The sequence below is a fragment of the Trypanosoma theileri genome (genome assembly GCF_002087225.1).
Source record: "Trypanosoma theileri isolate Edinburgh chromosome Unknown TM35_Tth_12_V1, whole genome shotgun sequence".
Lineage (NCBI taxonomy): Eukaryota > Euglenozoa > Kinetoplastea > Trypanosomatida > Trypanosomatidae > Trypanosoma > Trypanosoma theileri.
Genome location: NW_021639854.1, coordinates 337,133 through 355,792, shown reverse-complemented (window position 1 = coordinate 355,792; position 18,660 = coordinate 337,133). Strand labels below are relative to the sequence as shown.

The 18,660-nt window shown below is 37.2% G+C and overlaps 8 protein-coding genes across 8 annotated transcripts; all 8 read right to left on the bottom strand.

The window, feature by feature from the left end:
* Window positions 1–205: 205 nt before the first annotated feature.
* On the bottom strand, window positions 206–976 carry TM35_000122510 (uncharacterized protein; the record flags this gene model as incomplete). Its single annotated transcript, XM_029025226.1, has 1 exon — window positions 206–976. One exon carries the CDS (start codon window positions 974–976, stop codon window positions 206–208), a length of 771 nt encoding a protein of 256 aa, XP_028883542.1.
* Window positions 977–1,275: 299 nt separating this feature from the next.
* Window positions 1,276–2,085, bottom strand: TM35_000122500 (YbaK/aminoacyl-tRNA synthetase-associated domain-containing protein; the record flags this gene model as incomplete). The annotated part of the gene is made up of 1 exon (XM_029025225.1): window positions 1,276–2,085. The coding sequence occupies one exon, from the start codon at window positions 2,083–2,085 to the stop codon at window positions 1,276–1,278; it is 810 nt and encodes a 269-aa protein (XP_028883541.1).
* Window positions 2,086–2,534: 449 nt separating this feature from the next.
* On the bottom strand, window positions 2,535–4,292 carry TM35_000122490 (aspartyl-tRNA synthetase; the record flags this gene model as incomplete). Its single annotated transcript, XM_029025224.1, has 1 exon — window positions 2,535–4,292. One exon carries the CDS (start codon window positions 4,290–4,292, stop codon window positions 2,535–2,537), a length of 1,758 nt encoding a protein of 585 aa, XP_028883540.1.
* Window positions 4,293–4,653: 361 nt separating this feature from the next.
* Window positions 4,654–8,070, bottom strand: TM35_000122480 (mismatch repair protein MSH4; the record flags this gene model as incomplete). Its single annotated transcript, XM_029025223.1, has 1 exon — window positions 4,654–8,070. The coding sequence occupies one exon, from the start codon at window positions 8,068–8,070 to the stop codon at window positions 4,654–4,656; it is 3,417 nt and encodes a 1,138-aa protein (XP_028883539.1).
* Window positions 8,071–9,313: 1,243 nt separating this feature from the next.
* TM35_000122470 (uncharacterized protein) lies at window positions 9,314–9,853 on the bottom strand (the record flags this gene model as incomplete). Its single annotated transcript, XM_029025222.1, has 1 exon — window positions 9,314–9,853. One exon carries the CDS (start codon window positions 9,851–9,853, stop codon window positions 9,314–9,316), a length of 540 nt encoding a protein of 179 aa, XP_028883538.1.
* Window positions 9,854–11,224: 1,371 nt separating this feature from the next.
* Window positions 11,225–13,210, bottom strand: TM35_000122460 (ABC transporter; the record flags this gene model as incomplete). The annotated part of the gene is made up of 1 exon (XM_029025221.1): window positions 11,225–13,210. The coding sequence occupies one exon, from the start codon at window positions 13,208–13,210 to the stop codon at window positions 11,225–11,227; it is 1,986 nt and encodes a 661-aa protein (XP_028883537.1).
* A 703-nt stretch (window positions 13,211–13,913) lies between these two features.
* Window positions 13,914–15,164, bottom strand: TM35_000122450 (uncharacterized protein; the record flags this gene model as incomplete). The annotated part of the gene is made up of 1 exon (XM_029025220.1): window positions 13,914–15,164. One exon carries the CDS (start codon window positions 15,162–15,164, stop codon window positions 13,914–13,916), a length of 1,251 nt encoding a protein of 416 aa, XP_028883536.1.
* A 493-nt stretch (window positions 15,165–15,657) lies between these two features.
* TM35_000122440 (uncharacterized protein) lies at window positions 15,658–18,579 on the bottom strand (the record flags this gene model as incomplete). The annotated part of the gene is made up of 1 exon (XM_029025219.1): window positions 15,658–18,579. The coding sequence occupies one exon, from the start codon at window positions 18,577–18,579 to the stop codon at window positions 15,658–15,660; it is 2,922 nt and encodes a 973-aa protein (XP_028883535.1).
* Window positions 18,580–18,660: the final 81 nt, after the last annotated feature.

Here is an 18,660-nt window from a genome sequence, read left to right as displayed (position 1 = left end):
AAAATATATATATATACACATATATTAGTATCACCATGATTTTTTTTTTTTTCTTGAGGAGACAATAAATCTTTTATCTTATTTATCTCTATCTCACTATTTTTTTTTTCCTTTTTACTGTTTGCGTTTTTTTTTTCTTTTTTTTTTTTTTGCATTCACCCCTTATTAAACAATACACAACAAGAGCAACACAATCGAATCCTCACTATAATCGAAACTGAAGCCCCTTTGAGTCGTAGAGTAAAATGTTCGGTAAAGTTTGTTTTGAAGAAGATTGGTCTATTATACTTTCCTGCATATTTCTTACCGCTTTAACAAAGTAATCGGTTTGATGGGTTGGCACTACAATACCTATAGCTATTATATCCCACATTTCTAGTGGATTCATAACTCTACGCATCACATGGTACATCTGCACATGAATAGGAATAAAGGCATCTACTCGAAAGAATTCCATCATCGTTGTCGTCGTCGTTTCTTCATTTATACTATCTTTAGAAATAGGTATAGATACAGGTATAGGAAGTGATAACGTCCCTAGAAGAGGATCATAAGCATCGGGTTCATTATTATTTTTCCTCTCAGTAGTTGTACTATTATTATTATTATGAAGATGGGATGAAATAGGAGCCAAACCCGGTGCAGAGACTTGACCACGTTGCGAAACCGCATTCAAATAAGTTTGCCACGCCACTTTCCAACTTTCATGCTGCAGAAGTGGACGTTCCTGTGAGAATCCACATGGACGCAATAATGTCTTTATGAATGTATGGTTAAGATTTTCTCTATATATCTGTGGAAATGATTGTTTTTGTGAATAATATCCTTGTTGTTCATATCGGTATTTTAATAATTTGTGTAATTCCTCATACAGGCATGGGCAGACGGTGTGATAAAAGTACGGTAGTGTGATCGTGCCGCTACTACCAATGTCTATGAGAAGAGGACAAACAAGTCGGCGTCGCGACAATGTCATTCACTCTCGCTGTTCATACCTTTATTATTATTATTATGAAGATAATTTCCTTTTTCTTTTGGGTTTTACTCCTGCAAGAGACTGCAGGCTTAAAAGAGAAAATAAAAAAAACAGAAAAAAAAAAAAAAAAAACATGACCCCTCTCTCTCTCTTTCTCCCTTTCTCGGGATAGATAATCCATATGATGATACCCTGTCTATCAAAAGATTACCCTCTCGTTATTCATTATACACAAACACACAAACACACACAGAAAAGAAGAAGATCATCATTAACAATAAAAAAAAACAATCCCCCTTCTAATCCACCAGGTGTTCCAACTCCTCCGCTGTTAGTGGAGTAGTGATAGCCGCAACAATGGGTTTCACAACCTCCAGAAACTCTTCCACATCCACGCGTACTTTACAATCCACATGACCTCCACCCATCCAAAATACAGGCGGTGATAATTGTGTAATGCGATCACTTAAAATAACTGGAATTTCAGTGGTTGTACCAAATGGAGCTACAGCACCATGTGAGAATCCTGTCAAATGCAGAGATACTTCAGGATCTGCAAGGCGAAAATTAAATTTCTTTTTTCCCAATCCCTCATTCATATCTTTTACACAACGCATAACGAATTCAGCATCAAATTTCTCTGTATAAGGGTAAACAATGATATAATAACGTGAGTTCTCACGGTGACTGCAATCTTTATGAATACAATGTGTATTTTCCAGTACAATAGACTTACATAGATGTTGAATAGAATTAGCCTCGAGAATATCACGGCGCCATTGTAGTGAGTGTTGATAATAATCGGATGGAACCCAACGGAAAACGGCACTGTAGAGATGATGTTTTAAACACCACTGTCGTAATGCCGCTACTTGTGGGGTATCCCGCTCACACGGCTGCAGTTCTTTTAATTCACACGGATCACGATACCGTGATGTTGATACTGCTGCTGCTGCTGCTGGAGTGGCGGTATTATTATTATTGTTATTATTATTATCATTAGAAGTAGTGATACGTTTTAACGCTTTGTGCAGCTCTTCAATACTCTTCTCGATAGATGTATACCTCGAGGCAAGGGCTGCAATTCGTGTTTCAACACTTGTTGACATTATTTCTTTTTTTTGATTACTTGCTTTGTTTTTTGTTTCTTTTTTTTTAATTTAGTAGTAGTTACCCTTTTTTCGTTGTTGTTGCTGCTCTTCCGTTTGGTACTATTTACGCTTTTCTTTTCTATTTGACTGCCGAAGAGGTGAAGGGGAATGAGTATAGTATAATATAGTACGGTACATCCCCGCAGTTAAATAGACACCCAGCCATTCATTTATGTAATATATATATATATATATATATATAGGATAGATAACGAATATAGAAGCAATGACTAAATGTAATGCGCACAATCTCGCATAATCAACAATAACAATAATAACAAGAATAAGAACCCTTTCCAAAGAAATACAATATAGTATCAACGTACACATACACACAAACAGATATATATTTAAGAAAAAGAAAAAAAAAATAAAATAAATATATGATCTATCACACCATCAATCCATTACGGTGTTAGACGTTTCGGATCTCGAGGAAAGAGTGAGACTTGACGAATATCTTTTGCCCCAACTAAGAAAAGTGCAATCCGCTCTAATCCCAATCCAAACCCACCGTGAGGCCACGCCCCATATCGAAAGGCATCCACGTAATCTTTCATATCCGCTGGATCTGTTCCTTGTTGTGTAATCTTCTCTAATAATAAGATCGGATCATGTACACGTTGGGCCCCACTGCAGATCTCTTCTCCGCGAATATACATATCAAAACTACACGTTACCCCTTCTTTAGATGGATGTGGCATCGTGTAGAAAGGTCTGGTACTACTTGGGAACTGATCTACAATGTACATATCTACACCATAACGTTCCCACACTAATTCCCCAAGACGACGTTCTTGTGGAAGAGTAAAATCTGTTATCGTTTGTTCACATACATTGTGATCGTGTAAGAGTCGTACCGCATCTTCAAAGGTGAGGCGTAATACTTTTCGTGGTCCACTACCAATACGTGCATTATATTTATCAAGTGATGCTCCCTCTCTTGATATGGTTCCATTATCTACGGGTAAAGCATAAGTGGCTATCGTCTCTGCAGAAACTTCACAAATAAGAGGAGAAGTTAAATGACGTCGTGATGTACTTTGTTGTTGTTTTTCTTCACTGTTATTATTATTATTATTATTATTATTATTATTATTATTATTATTATTATTATTAGGATTATTGTTGGAGTTTGTATTTTCATTGGCATCTATTTTAGTTAATGATTCCTGAATCTGTTGTAGTAATACGGCATGTTCACTTTGAATATGATAAAGCATTCCACACATAATAGTTTCCAACACATCCAATACTTCTGTATAGACGTTTGCAATCACAAACTCCGCATCTAAACCAATAAACTCTGTGAGATGTCTGTGTGTGAGACTCTTCTCCGCACGAAATACCGGACCAATCTCAAATACCCGCATAGCATCACCCATGATAGACATTTGTTTATATAATTGAGGTGATTGGGCAAGATAGGCAGATTGACCAAAATAATCTAATCCAAACACCGCACTTCCTCCTTCTGAGGCAGTTCCAATGAGTTTCGGTGTATGAATCTCTACAAAGTCATTTGTAAGTAATTCATTACGAAAACTCTGACAAATGACGGATACTATACGCATCATAGAAGCAGTTAGTGGTGTACGCATATCTATAATTCGATGATTTAGTCGTGTATCGAGTTTGGTATTCCAATCTTTTAATGGAAATGGAAGAGGTGTAGCAGATCGACTAATCACATGAATTTCTTCTGCATGAAGTTCATAATGTACACACGTTGTAGATGTGATTGGACGTTCAGCATGTTTAATAATACCCGTTACTTCAATAATAGACTCTGGTGTGATGGCCTTTACCACTTGAACAATACTTCCACCTGAGGCCACAACTTGTATAGAGTGAAAGGGTGGTTGACGAAGATGTAAAAAGGCAAGTTTCCCACGAATACGTGAGGCTTCCATACGTCCACGCATAGTCATTTTATGCATTGGTATATTTTTCGTATTATCATACTGGATGATGGAGGTGATATGAGTTCCCAAAGAAGAAGAAGAAGAAGAGGAAGAAGAAGAATAACAACTACAACAGTTCTTTTCCTTCTCATTACTATTACTATTATCAATAGTATCTCCAGTAGTGCTGTGGTAGCGGAGTATAGTGAGAACTCGAAGGCTTTGGGATTGTAGGCGCCTCATTACTCCATAGCGGTTCATTCACTATAAAATAGAAGAGAGAGAGAGAGAGAAAGAATTAGAAATAATAATAATAATAATAATAATAATAATAATAATAATAATAATAATAATAATAATAATAAACAAAACACTAATATATATAAAGAAGTTTGCATTAACAATCTGTCAAAAATTTATTTTTAAAGAGAGAATATAGGATTCTATCAGTCGTTTATTATCAAACAGAAATAAACCAAAATTTCCCACAAAACATTTTTTTTTTCTTTTTTAAAGAGATCCCTTACCTCAACCCCATCCCATCCCTTTCTCCCATTGAGAAGGGGAATTAAATTCACATATACATGCATATGCACATGTGTATATTTCTGTAAATTCCATTTTATAAAGCTGAAGAATATCTGTGAAGAGAATCCGAGCTATCCAAAACCTCACTAACTTGAGGAATAGTTGATATACCTGAGGTAGAGGAAAATCTCGGTGGAACATCAGTACTGTTATCATTATCATTATTCTTATTGATGTTGTTTATATCCTTATCCTTCCTTCTTCTTTTCATTCCTCTTACGCTCGTCTGACTATCACTTTCACTATCGCTACTACACTCAGTAGCAATGATTACACTTCCCTCAATATTATTATTATTATTATTATTATTATTGTCATCATCAGTATCAGTATCAGTATCAACATTAGAGATCTCTTTTTCTGTACATGTGCGTTTACAAGTAGTAGTAGTAGTAGGATCTCCTTCATCTAATGTTTCTCCTTCTCCATTCATTAACGGCAACAGTTCCTTTGCAAACTGAAGTGCTGGTTGAAAAAAACCCACACGAGCCGCGAGACGCAACCCATAGTGATCCACCTGTGAAGGTCCCGGTAATAAACGATATTCAAATCGCAAAGCACACGTTGTCTTCACTACTTTACTAATACTATTACTAATATTATTATTATTATTATTATTATTATCTTCCTTCCCTGTACTTACGGCGAGATGAAAATTCCGCACAGCCCCACCACTTCGCAGTGCAAGTCGTGTGAGTCTACTAAAGTGCGTCACGAATACACTTCGACATCTTGTTGAGATGAGAAACTCTACGGTGGCCCACGCAATGGCGGTTCCCTCACGAACAGCCGTACGGCGGCCGAGTTCATCTATTAACACCACACTAGATCGAGTGGCATGTTGACAGACATGTGCCAATTCTCGCATTTCCTTTGCAAAGGCAGAAGTCATCGCATCATCTAAATCATCACACAACATATGAGCAATTAGACGATCACATGGTTGAAGAGCCGCAGAGCTGGCGGGTACAAGACAACCACATTGTGCAAGTGTAATTAATTGACCAACTTGTCGAAGAAGTGTTGTTTTACCAGAGGCATTTGGGCCTGTTATTAATAATACATTTACACCACTTTTCACATCCCAACAAATCGTATTAGCGGCGATATTCATTCCTGTACTTCTTGTTGTACTTGTACTTGTTGAGATGGGAGATAATGTCATTCCACCAGGATGTCGTGCTTCTGTAAAGTGAGTTCCACTACAACTCCCTAATAATTTATCGGGTTTAAGTAATTTTGGTCGTGTACAGGCATTTAATCGACTATAGACCGCAAAGGCCACTAATAGATCTAACATCGCCACCGCATCACAGACGGCTTGTAATTTTCCTAATCGTTGTCGAAGATAATCTATAAGAAAACGTACAAGATTGTCTTGTGTTTGAAGAATTTCCGTTACTGCCTCATCGGCATTACGACGAAAAATAAGCATTTCTTTTGTTGTACACGTCACTCGTCTACCACGTACTTGATGTTTCGTAATATTAAGAAGATTCTCTTCATTTATATCTTGTTGTTGAGAGGTGTATCCAGATCGTATGAAGCCGGTTGTACTGTTTGTAAACATAATATCTTGATTAAGAGACTCATTATATAGTGGTGTAGCTGTATTCATACAAGTATTATTATTATTATTATTATTATTATTATTATTATTATTATTATTATTATTATTACCATGTATATTATTTTCCTTTTCCATTTTATTCTCTACATGTTCCTTCTGTGTTTCCATCATCATCGTCGTCATCATCATACGGCTACTATGATATAAGGCGTAGTGATTTCCACCAGAATACTTTTGCAGAAATACAGAATCCGGGGCATTACATTCATGTCGAGCATCATATGAAAAATGATATCCCCGCACATTATCATACACCACACGTAAGGAACCAACATTATATTGTTGTTTTAATTCCTCTGCATATGTAAACATAGCTTCTACGGTTTGACTGTATTGATATCGAGCTGCATCTAAAGTACCACTGAGATTAGGTTTTACCGCAAAACACTGTTGTACTTGAAGTACCGCCCCACCCAATCGTTTTCCTCGTGGATTGGAAGTAGTGCCAATGAGTGGATGCTCATTACGTTCCGTCACCCGCACAACACTCTCATCTAAATAGAGTGCGATCTCTGTACATATCTCTTCCATCCGACATACCGTTAAGGTTTCAAGAAGTTTACGAAGAAGTGTGGTCCCTCCACTTGGAGGTTTGACGGCTGTTCGCTGTCGACTCTGATGATGATGATAAGTTTGACGATTCTTTGGGGATCCATCATATCTTCGACGTTTCTGTTCTGGTTGAGTCTCACATGAAAACCCATTATTATTATTATTATTATTATTATTATTATTATTTTCATCACTGGAATTGTAGGAGGAATCATCCTTAGAACACTTTTCTTCATATTTATCATATTCCTCTGTTTCCTCCCCTAACACAGCACGTAATGTGTGAGAGAGTTTTGTAACGGCGCCAAGTAATTTCCACAAAGCCACCACAGCATCTATACGATATTGCATAGATTTCACAGTTTGTACTTTTGGCTCTTGTGAGAAATTAGAAATAACGCGTTCAATATCATCTCCGGCAAGAGCCCGTAGAGAACAACGAAGAGCAGTGAGGGCCTCTTCATGATATAATAACCACTCCACACTATCATACCGTAATTCAATACTAACAGCATCTCGTAATGGCTGTAGAACAGTAGATCTTAACAGACGTCTACCTACATTTGTGATGGTGTGATGAAGAGCATCTACTAATGGTAGTTGTGGGGCACTCTCTCTTTGATCTCCTGAGGAGCGAAAAAAAGTTTTACGTGCTTTTCTTCTACTATTACTATTACCAACCGTACTATTATAACGATCGGATGTATTTCCTGTTATCATATCATTCTGTGTTGTTGTTTGTTGTTGTTGTGAAATCATTCCGGATCTTCCACGTAGTGAAGGTCCTGATGGAATGAGATATAATGCCCGTGCAGAGAGTCGTGAAACCTCCATATAGTTCTCTAATGCCAAATACTGTACACGTACTGTGTGTGGAAGAAGTGTATAATTGTATGTAAACTCTATAAAATCAATTAGAGCATTAGCGGCAGAGACGCAGAGATATCGATCAATATTACTTACTTCTGAACAGGCCTCATCTGTAGACATGAGTTCCAACAGTCGATGGGCTCCTTGTGCCTCATCAAAGGAACGTCTTTGTACACCTGTGAAAGTAATATCACGAAAATGTCGAAGTAATGTTTGTACAAACTTTCCATCTACAGCTGTGTCTGGTACTAATACCTCCACAGGATTACGGGAAAAGAGAAAAGAGAGAGTTTTAGCAAAAGCCACACTATCGCCGTATTGTGTAATAATAATGGCCAATGATGGAAGTTGACATAAGGCCACACCCACTTCATTCGCACTATTATCAATGAGAGCCATAATACATTCTCCAATATTTTGATTTGTACTCGAACGTTTTCCTGTTGAAAGTGTCGTTGTGGCTGTTCGAGTTCGAGTCGGTGCTGTTGTTGTTGTGTTGAAAAGAGAAATTCTGGGACCTTCTCTTAATCCCAGTGGAGTTTGTGGATTTAAGATACTGTGATGCTGTGGGAAGGTTCCAGTTGTAAAGTGATTCCCCGTAAAAAGAGGTGCGGCTAGACCAGACCATGGTTGTGAAATATGTGAATATTGTTCTTCTCCTTGTTGCTGTTGTTGTTCTTCAACTAATTCTAATCTTTCTTCTTCTTCTTCTGGATATTGTTGTTGATCTGCTGGAAAACGAAATGCCCCTTCATTCTGTACTCGGGCCTGTTGATAGGCGGTACAGCCTGCAAGAGAAATAACAGGCGCGGAGTACCGCACACCCGGTTTGCGCAACTGCAATTGCAGCAGCGACGGTGGGGCTCCACCCGTTTGTGTGAAGTTGTGAAGAGAGAAGTCGGCCGTTGTGGAGTACACTATACAATGTGAATCTCAACAGTCTTTCCTCTTTCTTTTTTTTTATCTGTTTATATATATATATATATATATATATATATATATATATATATATGAATATGAATATGAATATCTGTGTATTATGTGTGTATATCTGTGTATATAGTATGTATCTCTGTCTTTCTGTCTAGCTTTATTTATGTGTCAGATGAAGGAAAAAAGAAAAAGGGGGAATAGAAAAAAGAAAAATATAGAGAATGAAAAAAAAGAATATATATATACGCACCTTTGTATATACTTCACAAAGAGAAAGAAACAATAAAGAAAAATATGTATCAATATAGGAAATGAAAAAAATACGTCGGAGAGTAATATAATCACTGAATATGTAATGAGAAGGAGTGAAAGAATGTAAAATAATAGAAAAAAAAAAGAAATAAGCTCCAGAGAAGAGCTAACCAAATAATAATAATAACAATAATAATAATAATAATAATAATAATAATACCCATACACTTTTCATTCATTTCTCTTCATTTTTTTTCTTATTTCACTGTTGAAGTTCACCAAAAGAAAAAAAGTCTCTAATGACCATTCCCCGTTACCTCGAGCAACTGGAAAACAAACAAACAAACATAAACACAAACATTGCTACATCCATTCCCATTTTCATACTGTTTATTATTATTATTATTATTATTATTATTATTATTATTATCATTATTATCATTTATCATTATTGATATTATTTCCTCTTCTTTTTATTATTATTATTATTATTCTCCTTCTTCTCTACTCCATTTCCCTGCAAGGCTCTATACGCATCCCGGGCTGCCAGCAATGGTGATAATTGCGATACCCCGCCCAATGCCGTTAGTAATATATATAAGATAAACACCACAACTGGGGCCCGGCAGGCCACACACACACGCACAGCAATCCCTATTTCCATACAGTGAATAAGCCACGCGAGGAGCCAAATCACACGAACACCATCCATTCCACCAAAGTAACGACTGAGATAAAAGAGATGCCGCATGAGATCATCCTCAATAAAGAGTCGCAGGTTAAATCTCTCACTGTATCCCATTTCCTTCTCCGCCCGCATGGCCAGCACGGTGGGTGATGGAAGGAGATCTGTGCCCTCCGCATTTGGGGTAACGCCCCAGGCTAAATAGTTAAGAAGAAGAAAGGCAATACATGTAGGGATGAAAACAAGCCACGGGGGTCGATAACGTAAAGTTGTGGGGGTTTCCACTTTACCGGTTCCTCTATTATTGGTCATATTGGTAGGCAATCTCTCTTTGTTTCTTCTTGTTTATATATATATATATATATATATATATATATATATATATGGTTTAATCAGCTTGAATGTGAGTGAAATGAGAAGAAGATAAAAAAAAAAAAAGAATAGAGGTTATATTCCCTTTAAATATGAGCACACAATCATCAGATGTCTTCTTCACAAAAGTATACACACATACACAATCTTATATTTATTATTTTTTTTTATTTGTATATTTACATTTCTCATTTTGTGTTTTTGAGGTGATGTAAATGAAAACAGAGAGCGAGACTCTCTTAAACTGAGAAACGAATAAAATAAACTAACAAGCAAACAGACAAACAAACAGGGAAAACCGAATATATATATATATATATATATATATATATAAGGCTATAATCATCGTTATGATTCCACTGGTTGTTTACGTAGAAGAAGACGACGTGCCCCACGCATCACACTTCTAAGCGCCACTCCAGCATCACCGTAAGAATCAACCGTTGCGAACATCACAACAGCTATAAGAAAGATAGTTAATCGTATGTGAGTTGTACGTCTATCTTTACGCCGCTCTTCTTCACTCTTTGAGCCATTATATACTGTGCGAAGTCGGCCACCTACAGTCCAGAGAATATTCACCGCACTGCAGCAGGTCTGCCAACGATCACGCCATACTCCCATTTACCCTATATACCTCTAAGTAGAGATACTCTATATATCTATCTATCTATATAAATATTATAGATATAAATATCTACTATCTATTATATCTATTATTATCTATATAGTTAGGTGGATAATGTATGTACTAATAGAGAGAGTGATGAATAGAAGAAGGAAGAATTTATTACACAGTAGAGAAATATGTATTTCATATGTGTAGATATATATACATTAGAGATAATATCAAAACCTTTTAATTTCATCATTTATGCTTTTCATTCTGTTCTGTTCTCCACTTTACTTTTTTTTTTATTTCTTTTTTTCTTTCCTTTCAGTTATACAGGAGTACAACTAGTAAGCAGAAAAAAAAATAAAAATAAATAAATAGGAAAATGTTCACATTCTTCTCTCTTTTTTTTTCTTCAGAATGAAAATACCGTGCAAATAAAACACACACACTCACTGTAAAATAAACAATACATAAATATATATAAAAGAAACTCAAAAACGACATCATCATCATCATTATTATTATTATTATTTATATATTAATATCAACAAACAGAATTCATAGGCACTATCAATATCAAGACAAGCCACACACAGAGAGAGAGAAATATATATATATATATATATATATATATATATATATATATATATAAACACTACTACTATTTCTTCTTCTATTTTTAAAATGAAGACTATTTACAGTGTTGTGTGTCGTCGTTTACGGGGTGGGTGGCACCACTGCATTGCCGAGAAACAGCCCATAATCAACAGTCCAGCAATACCCGCAAGAATTCCAACATTCGTCCACTGCCGTGAGTTCCTAAACCCTAAGAAAGTTGCATATTGAGATCCCGTATAACACATGGTCTCTTTATCTTCCACACAACCAAAGTCATGACCCACAAACTGTGAGAGAATAGAAGATTCATACGCCAATCGTATAATAGAAAGATTGGAAATATATTGAAATGGTAATGGAAGTGTAGTAAGGTTTAATATAATCCCTGCTAGTAATAAGTTCAGTGTGTAAACCGCAAAAAGGGCAAACATGGCAAAACGTCTTCTCCATATCACTGTACAAAAGAAAAACACTACAAAATAACTCGCAAAGGACATCACACCAATAATAAGAACGAGTTTCATAATAGGAAGATAATAATCCCACTTTCCCACAATATTGGAAACACAAAAGGCAACAAAAGCAACAGACGATAAAAAGAAAACTCGCTCCAACGCACAATATAAAACAGCATAGGTTAAATATGTTAAGGTACCATAATATCCATGTGAACGATGCCGAAGAAAACTTTTATATTCTTTTCGTTGTCCATCTAAAGAAAGAATACTATAAAGGAATGTTGAACTCACAAGAAAGAAAATAATACCAATTCGATTTTGCATTCCACTTTGTCCCTCCTGACTATTATACACAGCCGCCAAGACAACTGTTACTATTACCAGTAACGCAAAGAGAGCACTTCCCACTAAAAGATTATGTCGTATCTGTAGAAAAGCATATTTAAACATATAATATAAACGTACATGCGCACCAGGACTAGAATACGGCATACCTTCTAATGTTTCTTGTCCAGAAGCACATTTATGAAAGAATTGTGTTACTTTTTGATGTACACGTTCCGCATTACCTGAACTCGCCAATGCCGTTGCGAGAGATGATGTTCCTCTATTAGAAGCTAATCTATATAATGAACTGATCGCATTTTCCATAGCCCCTGAAGAGGGATTTGCCCCAATAGCTGTGATGAGTTCCTGTAGAGTTCCACAAAAGACACATTGTTCACGTTCAAATAAAATAACATTATCCACATATTTTAATACGGCCCATCGTGGTTGAATCATAGATACTAACACAATACGTCCACCACTACATCGTCCAGCTAATTCCAACCCTTGACTACTTCGCAACACTCCACTACTTTCTATTACTAAAGATTCCGGAATACCTCGAGTTATGGTACTCACTTCCGGTGTAGACATTGGCGATGAACTGGGAAACTCTACACTTGTGCGAGTTGTACTTACTGTAGCTAAAGAGGATCGTGTGTGTGCTGCTGCAGCGGGTGCGGCAATACGGCGAAGAAGAATCATAAACTCTTGTGCCTCATGTGTACGTAATCCTTCTAGTAATTGATCAAAACAAAGTACTAATGGATCTAATAAGAGTTCCTTTCCAAGAGAAACACGACGTCGTACATAGAGAGAACAATCTCGTACGATTTTATCAGAAACTTCTGAGAGGGAAAGAGCCTCCATAATATCTTGTGGCGTGTAGGCTTGACTGGCAACTCGCATAGATGCGGCGTATTCAATACTCTCCCGCACGGTGAGTTCCTCAAACGCCGTAAACTCCTCATCAATGAGTGTTGTGCGGTGTAAATACGCTGGGGCATCTACGGGAATTCCATTCATCATAATTGTCCCACTCGCACACTCTTCACGGCCGGCGAGGGCATCCAATAAAAACGAATCACTTTGAGTTCCACCGCAATTCACAACAGCAGTGAGTCGACCACCGTAAATAATTCCAGTGGCGTTTTGAATCACTACATGTTTATCCCGCACCATTGTTACATTATCAAAGCCGAGTGTGAGAGAGGAAGAGGAGGCGTAATAACCATGGGATGAGGAATCACTAGGAGTAATAGTGAGGGGAGCAGACATGATTGGATTGGATTTATTTTATATTTTCACTTTCAATAGGCGAACACTACTTGTGATTGTAATACTTTATATATATATATATATATATATATATATATATATATATACTGTTAGAAACACTAATAATGCTTACAGTTTTTGTGTGTAATGAGAGAGAGAGAGAGAAAGAGAAAGAGAAAGAGAAAATGAAATAAGAAACGATCATACCAAGAATAATAATAATAGCAATAAGAAAGAACAGTTCATTCGTAATAGTGGGTAATATTTTAAACCAAGAAGGAAAAAAAAGAAAACAGAAAGAAAGAAATAAACAAATATTACCCATAACCCGGAAATTAAATAAATAAAACAGATCTCTCACAAGAGAAATACAGAAAGAGCAAAAAAAGAATAGGGAGAGAGTTGTAATAATAGTCCAACAACCCGTACCACATCTCATCCATACAAAATAATAATAATAATAATAATAATAATAATAATAATAATAATAACGATCACTGGATCTTCACTTCGAAAACTGTAATAGTGAGACCTCAGAGTCTTTTCAATACTCCTTTCTTTCTTTCGTTCTTTCTGTAACCGTAACGACAATCAACAGAAGAGGAAGAAGAAGGTAAGAAAAGAAAAAAAAGAAATAATTAACAGTTGCGCAAAAAAAAAAAAAAAATAAGATAAAAAGACTACACACAGTAAAAGATTAGGTTCAAGTACCACCAAAAATATACACTTCTCTGATCAATTCCCTTATCGGCTGCGTTGCCTCATTTAAAATCTCTGGAGACATTAAGGCTGTTAAATATTGTTCCTTCTTTTCAAGTGTCTTTCCCAGTTTTCGTGCCACCTCCCGCTCCTCTACTGTTAAACAGAGAGCTCTTCCATTAATATACTGAAGAATATGAATAGCCGCTGCAGCCCCACGTATCCCAACATTATCTTCACCCGCTGCTCTTAAGATATCTAATCCCAATTGCCGTGCCACCGCACAAAAGGTACGACGTATAGTGAGATTACGACAGGGTTGAAGAACATAAGCAATCGCATCAAGAATATCATAACGATTGGGAACATCATTGGCCGTGCGAACAAGAGAATATTGCCATGTTGGGGAAACAGTTGGTCCTGTTAATGTTTTGGGTTCTACTAATCCTTTAAGAACACGAGTAGTACTCTCCACGGCAGTGGTAAAATATACAGAAGGAATTTTCATTTCCGTTACTTTTTTATAAAAGAAATCACTTTCTGAACATTTCAACCACCATCCCTGAGTCCGTTCAAAATATTCTTCTTCTTTTTCTTCTTCTTGTGGTTTCGATGGCGTTCGTAACAATGCATTTGCGGCTACACACTCAAGATAGACGAGATGCTCTATAAGAGACATGAAAGCCTCACGTAGTTGTAATGAAAGAAAAACTTCCTTTTCCTTTCTTTCCTCTTTCCGCATAGATTGTACAATAGTGGTAGAAAGTACCAACAGATGGGCAAGTCGATCATTACAGTGACCCACCACATTACCACTATCCCAGAGAGAAGCAGCGAGTCCTAAGGCTATATCATTCTCTAATCTTGCTGCGATACTTGGAAATGGTGGTGGTTTCATTGTCGTCTTTGTGGATTGTGGATCTATTGTATCTATACATTTTTTGTTTTTTTTACACTTGTGATGTATACAGGGTTCTACACGAATATATGATGCACTTAATGATGATAAAAAGGAAGTGTGATTTCTTTTCTCTCGCTGCTGCCGTTCACCAGACAGTTGATAGGGTGTTGCCCATCGCAACATCTGCGATGGTGATCCATACTGAGATGGAAACATACGACCATGGCATTCCGCAGCGACGGGTTCACATCCACATCTTTTTAATTCCTGTTGAATACGAATAGCATCTGTTGGTGTAATCTCTCTTTCTTCTTCTTGTCGTTTTTGTTTTTGTTGGGTTAAATCATGAGTCATGTTATGATTCTTCTTAAAGTGAAGAGTGGTTCGGATTCTGTATAATAGGATAGATACAATTGTGTTTCTCTTTCTCTTCCTTTTTTTCTTTTTTCTTCTTCTCTGCTCTGGCCTGTCGCTTCCGCCTAAAAAGAAAAATAGAGAAAAAAGAGGTTCACTATAACACAAAGGTAAAGGCTTCATTTGTGCACAAACGTATATCAAAAAAATAAAAGAAGGAAAAAGAGAAAGAAAGAGAGAAATATATATATAATAATACACCGTATTTCCCACAGACCACACATCATTGTATCAACAAACAAACAAAGAAAGAAAAAATAAATAATAAAGGATTCATCTTACAGTGGGAAAAAAGATCTTTACAACAAAAACAAATGATGTTGATGATGATGATAATCAAATCATATAATGAGAATAACAGCAACTTCACCTCTCTCTCTCTCTCTCTCTCTCTCTCTCTCTCTCTCTCTTTTCTTTTTCATTCTAAACTACTTCACAAAAGCCGCTCCGTCTCCAGCAGCTGACGGTACTCTGCAAACACATCCTGCAGCTGTGCACTTGGGGCGGCTGTTGTTATCATCACCTGCAGTGCCTGTCGCAGTGCGGCCCGCAGCGAGTCCTGTTCTCTGTACTGCGCGTAACTCTCCACGGCGCCGGTGCCGTCCCGCAGGGCCTCACATAATGCCCGCGTGACTTTCGGCGCGAGATCCTCCGCGGCGTAGCGGCCGGCGGCCAAAGACGGCGTGTGCAGAGATGCGAGTGCCCCTGCGGCCTGCGTGCGGACTTTGAAGATGCGATCGTGGCCGACCAGCACGCAGAGACGCTCCACCGCCCGCGTGGACTCCTGCGGCTCGGCGTCAAACACGACATTCCTGGCGAGTCCACGGCCGAGTGCATACGCGGCATTCCAGCGCAGTTTGGCATCTCGATTGGAGGGTAGGAGAAAACGAAGGAGGGTGCTGAGAAACCCTTCCGCAACGCCGACCTGTTGTTCGGCGAGTTCACTGATAAGTTCCTCAAAGGTGAGACTGCGTAGGAGATGACTCATCATGCGAATACCATGGCCCATAACGATAGCATCACTTTGGGTTTGGGCGGCATGCATGGCAACATCACAGAGTAATTGCATATGATGTGGGGAATTGCGTAATGGATTACTATTATTATTATTATTATTATTATTATTATTATTATTATTATTATTATTATTATTATTGTGATCATTATTATTATCATCATCAAGACGTGAAGTAAGATTAGATAATGCAAATGCAGCTTTACAGCGAACCTCAGCCTCTGTATCATTACAAAGTGCATCTACAGCACGATCCACAAACTCAGGAAACCATTTATGGAAAGTATTATACTGCCATACCCACACACCCACTGTTGTGAAGGCCTCAGCTCGAAGACTACTATCATGTGCGGTAGTACTTCTCAAGACTTCTTCCACAATCTTTTCACATTCTTCAGTCTTTAAGGATGACATAAACTCTTCACCTACTTGTGCTACACAACGAAGGGCTGTTCGTCTGGCATCATGATAGTAACACCCATTTGCTGTTAAGAGAAGTGTTGGCATAACGAGATCTTCTACAATCTTTCTTTTTTGATCTAATGTTGCCCGGTAAGCAGAGTGATCTTGACGAAGTGCCGGATCTGCGGAATGACCATCAAATGACTGCCAAACATAACCCATAAAATGTAACCAAGCTCGAAGACATTCTCCTAATGTATCTCCTGTTGTTCCTTCGGTAATCATATTATTATTATTATTATGATCATCCTTCATTGATTGTAAAGAGTTTAAAAGTGCACGAGAAGTCTCCATTAGAGTCGTAAAGCGTGCAGCAACAATGGATGGATGAATACGAGAGAGCTGCACAACACATCTCCATACTTCTACACGATGTGATGCGTGTGTTAGTAATGAATTAAGTAACAACATTTCACCAATATCAGGTTCTACAGAAATCTCTTTGGAACCTTTTTTATGTACATCCTCTTTTTCTTTTTTAGATGAAAATTGAGTTAATAACATATTAACCAGAGAATCTTCCTTAAATACCTGAGTAAGAAAAGCTGCTGTTAGTGCAAATTCCTCTGAACGATCATTTAAAAGAGCATCACGTAGTAATGGTAATTTAAATGTACGTTGAAGCACATGAAAAGAATGTGGAGATCGCTGGTATGGTGTACAAGTAACGAGTACCGTAAATACAGAGAGTAAAAGTCCTTTGGATGCGAATATAGAAACATTTACACTAGAAGAAGAAGAAGAAATATTATTATTATTATCACTATGTATTCCTGATAAATTTCCAGGTAATTCAATTGCCCAAAGTAAGGAGTCATGTAAAGATACCAATACCCGACCACTTTGAGATGCTAATGAGGAGAAAGATTGTCGCTTTTGTTGTGGTTCTTCCGCATATTGAAAGCTCCGTTGTAATTTACGTAATAAAGAAGAAAGAAGAATAGCCGCAGCTGCACGAACACTCTCTTCTTTATCCCAGAATAATGGTGTTAGTAGTGGGTGAAATGTACGTGGATCTCTGGCATCTACTTCAGGGAATAATGCCGGTAGATATCGCATGGTATTAAAAGGTGTACTACGAAATCGCATTAATGCAGCTGTCAATAGATATAATGCGGATGTACGAAGTTCTATACAGAGTTTCTCATGTATATTTCTATTATCCACTGATGTATTACTATTATTATCGTTATTATTATTATTATTATTATTATTATTATTATTATTATTATTTTCTTTTTTTTGTTTCTCTACCGGCATATAACAAGAGAAACGCACAACGACATTTACGGCAAGACGAAATGTCTCCTCTGCCATTTGTGCCTCTACAGCTGGATATCCATTATCTACACTACTATTACCATTATTAGTATTGGTATTAGGATTATTACTATTATTATTATTATTATTACTTTTGTTCTGACGACGCGGCATACGCTGCATGGGTGTCGTGCGGCCACTACTCACATGGGATTGAAGATCATTCTCGGCTCCATCTGCTGTACGTGCGGTAGCAAAACAATACCATGCTAATAACTTTACGAGAATAACAATACGCTGCAGTACTTCCCGTTCCTCAAGAGTGAATCCATTAAACCGACCTTTTAATGAAAGTAATAAATTATTTAAGTTTGTTATCGTACCACGAAACATAATTATTGTGGGGATTGGGAATCCCATCGTTGTTGATGTTGTTGTTGTTTCTACTGTTTCTGAGTTAGAAGCCTGCTGTAAAGCTCTATTTGCCTCATCTTCCATTTTGATGAGATCTCCAGTTTTACGGAGGAGTTCTCTGGAGTTGCTGCGCAGTGAATCGTAAAAATCACTAAGAGAAGCGTTGAGTGCCCCTTCACACTTTATAAGTGGAGGCTGCTGCATATCGCCCAATAATAATAATAATAATAATAATAATAATAAAAAGAGAGAATTGTTGTGATGAATGAAATTAAATGTTCGTCT